The sequence below is a fragment of the Centroberyx affinis genome, unplaced genomic scaffold (genome assembly GCF_046629955.1).
Source record: "Centroberyx affinis isolate AG114_WGS23_722 - 3 ecotype Tasmania unplaced genomic scaffold, CSIRO-AGI_Caff_v1 ptg007984l_1, whole genome shotgun sequence".
NCBI classification, from domain to species: domain Eukaryota; kingdom Metazoa; phylum Chordata; class Actinopteri; order Beryciformes; family Berycidae; genus Centroberyx; species Centroberyx affinis.
The window spans coordinates 1-10,000 of record NW_027284002.1 but is presented as its reverse complement, the minus strand read 5'-3'; the positions used below and the strand labels follow the sequence as shown (position 1 = coordinate 10,000).

Below are 10,000 nucleotides of genomic sequence, written 5' to 3'. Positions count from 1 at the left end.
AGCAGTTATTGATCCAGGATCCATAGTGTCTTATTAATCTAGTTATTATAGCAGTTATCGATCCAGGATCCATAGTGTCTTATTAATCTAGTTATTATAGCAGTTATTGATCCAGGATCCATAGTGTCTTATTAATCTAGTTATTGTTGCAGTTATTGATCCAGGATCAATAGTACCCATCAGTACCCTGGTTGTTTTGTTGTTAGGAAGCAGCAGTATTTTGCTCTGGGATCTGGAAGAACGATCCTGCTGAACTCAACGCTGCTGAACGCCGGAGACGACGCCTTCCTGCCCCGCCTGACACTGTGTTTCCCCGACAACATCCACTACATCAAAGTACTGCATAATGTGAGTTAATACTGCATCAAAGTACTGCGTAATGTGAGTAAATACTGCATCAAAGTACTGCGTAATGTGAGTTAATACTACATCAAAGTACTGCATAATGTGAGTTAATACTGCATCAAAGTACTGCGTAATGTGAGTAAATACTACATCAAAGTACTGCGTAATGTGAGTTAATACTACATCAAAGTACTGCGTAATGTGAGTTAATACTGCATCAAAGTACTGCGTAATGTGAGTAAATACTACATCAAAGTACTGCGTAATGTGAGTTAATACTGCATCAAAGTACTGCGTAATGTGAGTTAATACTGCATCAAAGTACGGCGTAATGTGAGTAAATACTGCATCAAAGTACTGCGTAATGTGAGTAAATACTGCATCAAAGTACTGCGTAATGTGAGTTAATACTGCATCTTACACTGATTTAACAAAACAGTTATCTGCAATTGTGTGTATGTGTGTATGTGTGTATGTGTGTGTGTGTGTGTGTATGTGTGTATGTGTGTGTATATATGTGTGTGTGTGTGTGTGTGTGTGTATGTGTGTGTGTGTGTGTATATATGTGTGTGTGTGTGTGTGTGTGTGTGTGTGTGTATGTGTGTGTGTGTGTGTATATGTGTGTGTGTGTGTGTGTGTGTGTGTATGTGTGCGTATGTGTATGTGTGTGTGTGTGTGTGTATATATGTGTGTGTGTGTGTGTGTGTGTGTGTATATATGTGTGTGTGTGTGTGTGTGTGTATATATGTGTGTGTGTGTGTGTGTGTGTGTGTGTGTGTATGTGTGCGTATGTGTATGTGTGTGTGTGTGTGTATATATGTGTGTGTGTGTGTGTGTGTGTGTGTGTGTGTACAGGAGGACAGTGTGGTGAGTTGTGATGTCACACAGGAGGTCAACAGAACGTCGGTGGGCGTCGACTGCAGCGTCTCCGGCTTCCTTCTACCTGCCCATGCCCAGGTGAGCCTCGGCCAATCACGCGCTGACGTGCTGTAGGCCTCGGCCAATCATCCAGTCAGAACAGAGTCGGTCTGTGATACTGGTGCCAGTAGCTCTGGTCCTGCTGGTCCTGCTGGTCCTGCTGGTCCAGCAGGTCAGCTGTCTGAAAGCAGCTCAGCTGATTGGTTAAAACTCTTTTCAACTGCAAGAAAGGTTTTTTCTAAACTGGTTTGGAATCACTGATGTACTTCCTGTTTCCTGTAGCTGAATGTCAGCTTCCTATTGGACGTCAGCCAGAACACCACGCCCGGTGACATCATCATCTCTGTCAACACCAGTGGGTAAGGACGCACCCCTCCTGTCTGTCATCAGGGTCAAAGTTCACCCATGCAGTATCCTGCGTACATGTGAACAGCTGCTCCAGACCGCTGAGTCAGCATGTTTTACTGCTGGTACTACCGTATTTCCTCTAATATTGGCCCGGGCCTTTATTCCCCTCAGCTGCAGAGGGTCCCAGGCCTTTATTGGAAGCAGGCTTATATTAGAGACAAGCCTTTATTTCTAATTCCCTCTGTTTGATAAGTATATTTGCTCATATTTTAGTACGAAGCCTCCTTGTTTTCTGATCTGCTTCAGTTGGGGTTCGTTAGGTAGCCGGCCATTATCGGAGACCCGGCTTTTAATTGACTACCGGCCACTATTAGAGGAAATACGGTAACTCAGATTCAGCCTGTCAGCATGTCAGTCTGCTATAGTGAGGACGTCTTTTCAAAACCAAAGACTGCAAAACACTTCAGAAGGCAGAGTATAAAAGAACAACAAAAGTTCTCAAACACAGATATAAAGGAATAAAGAACAATAGAATAAGAAAAGAAAGTAAAATCAGTGCAAGGCCAGGATAACAAGATTAAAGGTTCAGACTGAGGCTGCAGGTCTGACAGAGAGGGGAAGACTAGTAGCTGGTCTGAGGACCTGAGCAGAGTCCAGTGCAGTTAAAAGATCACTAATGTAGCTTGGAGCAAATCCATTTGATACCTTGTACCTGATTAAAACAATCTTAAAATGAATTCTGTATTTGATAGGTGCAGAGAGGCCGGTCTGGAGTGATATGGATCTGCATGGGCTTTGTTAGTAACCTTGCAGCTGCATTTTAACTCTTTGTAAACGAGTTCCACTGTTTGATTGAGGCAAGATATTGCAGTAGTGAAGACAGGAGGAGATAAAAGTCTTGGATGAACATGATGAGTTTATTCTTGGTCTGTTATGTAGGACTAGATGTTAATATCCCTTAATTGCACACATGAGACATGCTGCTTAGACTCTGCGGGATGGTCAAGTGAGTGATGCCATCTTCTGGGTTATCAAGTGGGCGCCCTCTTTCCTCGATGTTTCGCTGATAGGCCCATGACACCTCCAGAGGGTTCAGCAGTGAATCCCGGCGTCCCGGGCCTAGATGCCATCTACTCACTTGGGGGCCCAGGTGGAGTCCTTTCTCTTCATCCAGAGCCACTGACTACCCTTTTCAGCAGCTCTGGAGAAGTCTTTGACTGCTTGCCGGTGGGCCTTCCCTCGCACTCCCATCTGCCGGAGTAGCCTTGATGTTGATGTGGCTATAAACCCTCTGCAGCCTACTTCGACCGGTCGGACCTTTGCTTTCCAGCCACGTTGTTGCGCATCGGCCGCATGCTCAGCATATCTCAGCTTCTTGCGCTCGTAGGCCTCCTCCACTGCATCCTCCCAGGGGACTGTAAACTCAATGATGTAAACAAGATGGAGTGAGGCCGACCATAGCACAAGGTCTGGTCTGAGGTTGGTTGACGGATCTCAGCTTGGAAGCAGAGCCTCTGGCCTAAGTCTGCCACCATCTTCCAATCATGTGCCCCGCCTAGCCGCCCGGTGTCTGGTCTTGATGTGGTGAGTCTGGCATGACCCTCACCTTCCCAGACAAATGCTGTCGCCGGCCAGCGGGATGAAGGGGGAGGAAGGGCGTTGACACTCATCCGCCGCCTTTCCAGCACTGCTGCAAGACACCGTAGCACCTGGTTGTGCCGCCAGGTGTATCGGCCTTGAGTGAGGCTGGCCTTGCAGCCCACCAGAATGTGTTTTAGTGTTGCTGGAGTCGGGCAGAGGGAGCATATGGGGTCTTCTCCATACCACTGGCTGAGATTCTTGGGAGATGGCAGGACATCATAGGCTGCCTTGATGGTGAAGCTCGCTCTGAATGTCTCCATTTCCCACAGCTCTTTCCAGGAGATCTTTCTCTTCTCCACTCCCTCCCATCTCATCCATTGCCCTTGCCTTGCCTGAACGACGGCCTTTGCGCACCTTGCTGCCTCCTCCTGCTGACGTATCTCCTGCACCACGAGCCTGCGTCTCTGAGACAGAGTAGCCTTGCTCCAGGCTGGTGTGCTGGCTCCAAGGCCAAGACCACTCCTCCCTTGCTGCACTCGGCCCACAATGTCCTCTGCTAGCATCATCTCCAGTCTTACTTTGGTGCACTTGTACTCCTCTGAGAGACTGGAAATGGGTAGCTCTAGGACTCCTTTGCCGTAGAGCCCTATGCTGCTGAGGCACCTGGGAAGACCAAGCCACTTCCTTGCGTATGAGCTGATCAGTCTCTCCAGCTTTTCCACCTTCAAGATTGGAGCTTCATATAGGGTTAGCGGCCACATGAGGCGTGGAAGGAGCCCAAATTGCATACACCATAGCTTCAGCTTGCCAGGGAGTGTGGTTCTGACGATGCTCTCCAGGCCACTGACGGCATCCTTCCTGAGCTGATCTACTTGCTGTGTCTTTGAGCTGCACCACTGAACTAGGCTCTTCACAGGCTTCTCGGAGACTGTTGGAATCGTCTCTTCGCCAATGTAAAAGCGTTGGTCTGACAGCTTCCCCTTGACGATGGAAATGCTTCTGGACTTGCTCGGCTTGATCTTCATCTGAGCCATCTCGATGTTCACTTGAAGCTTTCTCAACAGCCGTACTTTGGTTGTGGTGAGTGTTGTGAGGTCGTCCATATATGCTCTGACAGGCGGCAGCCTCAGGCCAGGTCTAATGCACTGTCCTCCAACCACCCATCGAGATGCTCTAATTATCACCTCCATGGCCATGGTGAAGGCTAGCAGGGAGATGGTACAGCCGGCCATGATTCCCACCTCCAGACATTGCCACGCTGTGGTGTAGTCTGCTGTTGTCAAGCATAGCTTTACATCCTGGAAGTAGGCCTTGACAAGGCTTGTGAGGGCCACTGGGACCCTGAAGAAGTCGAAAGCAGTCCTTGCAATATTTCTATGTTGGAAGAAGCAGAACTGAACCAGTGACTTGACATGTTTATCAAATTTAAGGTGCAGGTCGAAAATGAGTCACAAAGTTTTTGATGCTGTCTAAACATTAGAAGACAGAGGACCAAGGCACTGACTGGTAGAGCTGGTTTTGTTTTGTTTAGTTTTTTCTGTTCTGTCTGTATTTAAATGCAGGAAATTGTCATCAGTCCTTTATGGAGACCAGCCAATCATGCAGAGAGTTTAGTCTGGAGAGATCAGCTTGACAGACACATAGAGCTGAGTGTCATCTGCATAGCAGGAGAGCCTGGACAGTAATGTTCTGCCTGAAGCTTCCACAGTGTTTTGTGTTGCTGAGCGTCTCTCTGCTGCTGCCTTCCTGTGCTGTTAGCTGCTGCTGTCTGTTGCTGTCTGTTCTGTCTGTTGCTGTCTGTTCTGTCTGTTGCTGCCTGTTGCGGTCTGTTGCTGTCTGTTGCTGCCTGTTGCTGTCTGTTGCTGTCTGTTGCTGTCTGTTGCGGTCTGTTGCTGTCTGTTGCTGTCTGTTGCGGTCTGTTGCTGTCTGTTGCCGTCTGTTGCTGCCTGTTGCTGTCTGTTGCCGTCTGTTGCTGTCTGTTGCTGTCTGTTGCTGTCTGTTGCGGTCTGTTGCTGTCTGTTGCTGTCTGTTGCTGTCTGTTGTCCTTGAGGAACTGGACAGACTGACGCTCTTTTGTTACCTCTGCCAAGGATGTTATGTTTTCGGTGCCGTTTGTTTGTTTGTTTGTTTGTTTGTTTGTCTGTTAGCGGGATTACGGAAAAACTACTGGCCTGATTTTCATGAAACTTGGTGGAAGGGTGCAGCATGGGCCAAGGAAGAACCCATTACATTTTGGAGCGGATCCGGATCCCACTCAGGAACAAGCAATAATAGCAGGAACCTTGGCGAGTGCCTTTCTAGTTCAACCTGAAACTCTTAACAACATTCAGCTTCCAGTGTTCAGCTGGAGAACAAGAACCAGACAGCAGAGACACAGCGCCTCCTGGTGGAGCATGGCAGTCTATCAGTAGTGATAATAATAATAATAATAATAATAATAATGACAATAATGTCCTCTCCCCTCTCCTCCTCTCTCCTCTCCTCTCTCCTCCCCTCCTCCTCTCTCCTCCTCTCCTGTCCTCCTCTCTCCTTCTCTCCTCCTCAGTGATAACTATGAGAAGGAGGAGTATCTCCATGACAACACCATCAGTCTGTTTCTTCCTCTCAGATATGGAGTTGATGTCAACATCCATGGGTGAGACAGCATGTATTGCTACATGCCAATTCAAATCAATAGCTATTGTTGCTAACAGTTTATCTTACAGCTACGTGTTCCCATTGATTTAATTGTGAAATACTAACAGGCCGTCTGTCTGTCTGTCTGTCTGTCTGTCTGTCTGTCTCTCTGCCTGTCTACCTGTCTGTCTGTCTGTCTGTCTGTCTGTCTGTCTGTAGTTTTGTGACTCCCACATCCTTTGTGTTTGGTGATGAAGACTCCACTCCAGTCGACTGCTACACTGAGAGATTCAACTACACTTATAAGGTAAAAATATTAACACTGTAATATTAATAATAATAAAGGTTAATAATACTAGTTAGCTAGACTGTTGAATTACACAGAAAACCTAATATAATCTACTGTAATCTGACCTAAATTGATCTAATCTGATTGAACCTTTTATTTTTTTTACATGAAAAATGTAATCTAATCTAATTTTTTATGTCACATAATCCATTCTGACCTAATCTGATATAATCTGACATCATCTCATCTCATCTCATCTCATCATATTGTTCAGTACTGATTACTGTCAAGTATTAATAGTAGAAATGTTTTTCTCTGAAATAATTTTCAAAAGCTGTTTTGGTTTTAATCATAATGAAGTCTAATAAAAAACAAAACAAATAAATTAATGAATAATTAATTCTGTCTGTCTGTCTGTCTGTCTGTCTGTCTGTCTGTCTGTCTGTCTCTCTGTCTGTCTCTCTCTCTCTCTCTCTCTCTCTCTCTCTCTCTCTCTCTCTCTGTCTGCCTGTCTCTCCACCTGTCTGTCTTTCTGTCTGTCTGTCTGTCTCTCCACCTGTCTGTCTGTCTGTCTGTCTGTCTGTCTGCCTGCCTGCCTGTCTGTCTGTCTCTCCACCTGCCTGTCTGTCTGTCTGTCTGTCTGTCTCTCCACCTGTCTGTCTGTCTCTCCACCTGCCTGTCTGTCTGCCTGTCTGTCTGTCTGTCTGTCTCTCCACCTGTCTGCCTGTCTGTCTGTCTGTCTGTCTGTCTCTCTGCCTGTCTGTCTTTCTCTCCACCTGTCTGTCTGTCTGTCTGTCTGTCTCTCCACCTGTCTGTCTGTCTCTCCACCTGTCTGTCTGTCTCTTCACCTGTCTGTCTGTCTGTCTGTCTGTCTGTCTGTCTCTCCACCTGTCTGTCTGTCTCTCCACCTGTCTGTCTCTCCACCTGCCTGTCTGTCTGTCTGTCTCTCCACCTGTCTGTCTGTCTCTCCACCTGTCTGTCTGTCTCTCCACCTGCCTGTCTGTCTGTCTGCCTGTCTGTCTGCCTGTCTCTCCACCTGCCTGTCTCTCTGTCTGTCTGTCTGTCTGTCTGTCTGTCTGTCTGTCTCTCCACCTGTATGTCTGTCTGCCTGTCTGTCTCTCCACCTGTCTGTCTGTCTCTCCACCTGTCTGTGTGTCTCTCCACCTGTCTGTCTGTCTCTCCACCTGTCTGTCTCTCCACCTGTCTGTCTGTCTCTCCACCTGTCTGTCTGTCTCTCCACCTGCCTGTCTGTCTGCCTGTCTCTCCACCTGCCTGTCTCTCTGTCTGTCTGCCTGTCTGTCTGTCTGTCTGTCTGTCTCTCCACCTGCCTGTCTCTCTGTCTGTCTGCCTGTCTGTCTGTCTGTCTGTCTGTCTCTCCACCTGTCTGTCTGTCTCTCCACCTGTCTGTCTGTCTCTTCACCTGTCTGTCTGTCTGTCTGTCTGTCTGTCTCTCCACCTGTCTGTCTGTCTCTCCGCCTGTCTATCTGTCTCTCCACCTGCCTGTCTGTCTGTCTGCCTGTCTGTCTGCCTGTCTCTCCACCTGCCTGCCTGTCTGTCTGTCTGTCTGTCTGTCTGTCTCTCCACCTGTCTGTCTGTCTGCCTGTCTGTCTCTCCACCTGTCTGTCTGTCTCTCCACCTGTCTGTCTGTCTCTTCACCTGTCTGTCTCTCCGCCTGTCTGTCTGTCTCTCCACCTGTCTGTCTGTCTCTCCACCTGTCTGTCTCTCCACCTGTCTGTCTGTCTGTAGGTATTAAACTCTGGTCCCAGCAGGTCAGTGGACACTGTGGTAGAGATCGACCTGCCGAAGATTCTCACACCGTACGAACACAGACTGCTGCAGCTGGCTGACTGGCAGGTACACAAGTAGTGGTAGTAACAGTAGTACCAATAGTAGTAGTAGTAGTAGTAGTAGTACTAATTGTAGTTGTTGTACTAATAGCAGTTGTAGTAGTAGTAGTTGTAGTAACAGTAGTAGTAGTACTAATAGCGGTAGTAGTAGTAGTAAAAGTAATAGTAGTACTAATAGTAGTAGTAGTAGTAGTAGTACTAATAGTAGTAGTAATAGTAGTAGTAGTAGTAGTAGTAGTAGTAGTACTAATAGTAGTAATAGTAGTAATAGTAGTAGTAGTAGTAATGGTAGTAATAGTAGTAATAGTAGTAATAGTAGTAGTAGTAGTAATAGTAGTAATAGTAGTAGTAGTAGTAATGGTAGTAGTAGTAGTAGTAATAGTAGTAGTAGTAACAGTAGTAATGGTAGTAATAGTAGTAATAGTAGTAATAGTAGTAGTAGTAATGGTAGTAATAGTAGTAGTAGTAGTAATAGTAGTAGTAGTAATGGTAGTAATAGTAGTAGTAGTAGTAATAGTAGTAGTAGTAGTAATGGTAGTAATAGTAGTAGTAGTAGTAATAGTAGTAGTAGTAGTAGTAGTAATAGTAGTAATGGTAGTAATAGTAGTAATAGTAGTAGTAGTAGTAATGGTAGTAATAGTAGTAGTAGTAGTAGTAATAGTAGTAATGGTAGTAATAGTAGTAATAGTAGTAGTAGTAGTAATAGTAGTAATGGTAGTAATAGTAGTAATAGTAGTAGTAGTAGTAGTAGTAGTAGTAGTAATGGTAGTAATAGTAGTAGTAGTAGTAGTAATAGTAGTAGTAGTAGTAGTAATAGTAGTAATGGTAGTAATAGTAGTAATAGTAGTAGTAGTAGTAGTAATAGTAGTAATGGTAGTAATAGTAGTAATAGTAGTAGTAGTAGTAGTAGTAGTAGTAATGGTAGTAATAGTAGTAGTAGTAGTAGTAATTGTAGTAGTAGTAGTAGTAATAGTAGTAATGGTAGTAATAGTAGTAATAGTAGTAGTAGTAGTAATAATAGTAGTAATGGTAGTAATAGTAGTAATAGTAGTAGTAGTAGTAGTAATAGTAGTAATGGTAGTAATAGTAGTAATAGTAGTAGTAGTAGTAGTAGTAGTTATCTGTCAGTTGACAAACCAAATCACGAATCATCAGCATTAAACGATATTCAATTTTAATGTTTCAATACTCATCACACTCTCTCTGCCTGTCTCTCTCTGCCTGTCTCTCTGCCTGTCTGTCTGCCTGTCTCTCTCTGCCTCTCTGTCTCTCTCTGCCTGTCTGTCTGCCTGTCTCTCTCTCTCTCTCTCTCTCTCTGCCTGTCTCTCTGCCTGTCTGTCTGCCTGTGTCTCTCTGTCTCTCTCTCTCTCTCTCTCTCTCTCTGTCTCTGCCTGTCTGTCTGCCTGTCTGTCTGCTTGTCTGTCTCTTTCTCTCTCTCTCTGTCTCTCTGCCTGTCTGTCTGCCTGTCTGTCTGCCTGTCTGTCTCTCCAGTCGTCTCAGGGTGTGTGTTCTGTCAGTGACAGCAGTGTGTCAGTACTGGAGGACTGTGATGTTCCCACAGCTTCATTCATCAAACAGCTCGTCTTCTTCTTCTCCTCCACCTCCACCCGCAGGATGGTACACACACACAAACGCACACACAGACACACACACACACACACACAAACACACACACACACACACACACACACACACACACAAACATACACACACACACACACACACACACACACACACAGGAATGCACACACACACACAACAAGCACACAGAAACATCTATGCACATATAAACACCTCTCTTTAGAGTTTAGGAAATGCTGACCGTGTGTGTGTGTGTGTGTGTGTGTGTGTGTGTGTGTGTGTGTGTGTGTGTGTGTGTGTGTGTAGTTCTGTAGCCATGGTGACCAGCTGTGTGAGCGGTTGGTGTGTCGTCTTGGTAACCTGGAGTCGGGGAGAGAAGCCACCGTTCAGCTGGAGATCAAACTGAATCCTACTGTACTGCTGCAGGCTCCGGTACACACACACAGACACACACACACACACACACACACATACA

At 45.8% G+C, this 10,000-nt stretch overlaps 1 protein-coding gene across 1 annotated transcript in view; it reads left to right on the top strand.

Annotated features, from left to right (window-relative positions):
• The window catches only part of LOC139639961 (integrin alpha-4-like), a gene marked incomplete at its 3' end in the record, with an annotated part of 18,603 nt that extends 8,646 nt beyond the window's left edge, over nt 1-9,957 (top strand). Inside the window, exons 7-14 of the mRNA XM_071514130.1 lie at nt 207-348; nt 1,201-1,302; nt 1,546-1,622; nt 5,738-5,827; nt 6,028-6,115; nt 7,844-7,951; nt 9,436-9,561; nt 9,832-9,957. Coding sequence (XP_071370231.1) covers nt 207-348; nt 1,201-1,302; nt 1,546-1,622; nt 5,738-5,827; nt 6,028-6,115; nt 7,844-7,951; nt 9,436-9,561; nt 9,832-9,957 — 859 coding nt within the window. The remainder of the gene's footprint in view (nt 1-206; nt 349-1,200; nt 1,303-1,545; nt 1,623-5,737; nt 5,828-6,027; nt 6,116-7,843; nt 7,952-9,435; nt 9,562-9,831) is intronic.
• Between the last annotated feature and the right edge of the window lie 43 nt (nt 9,958-10,000).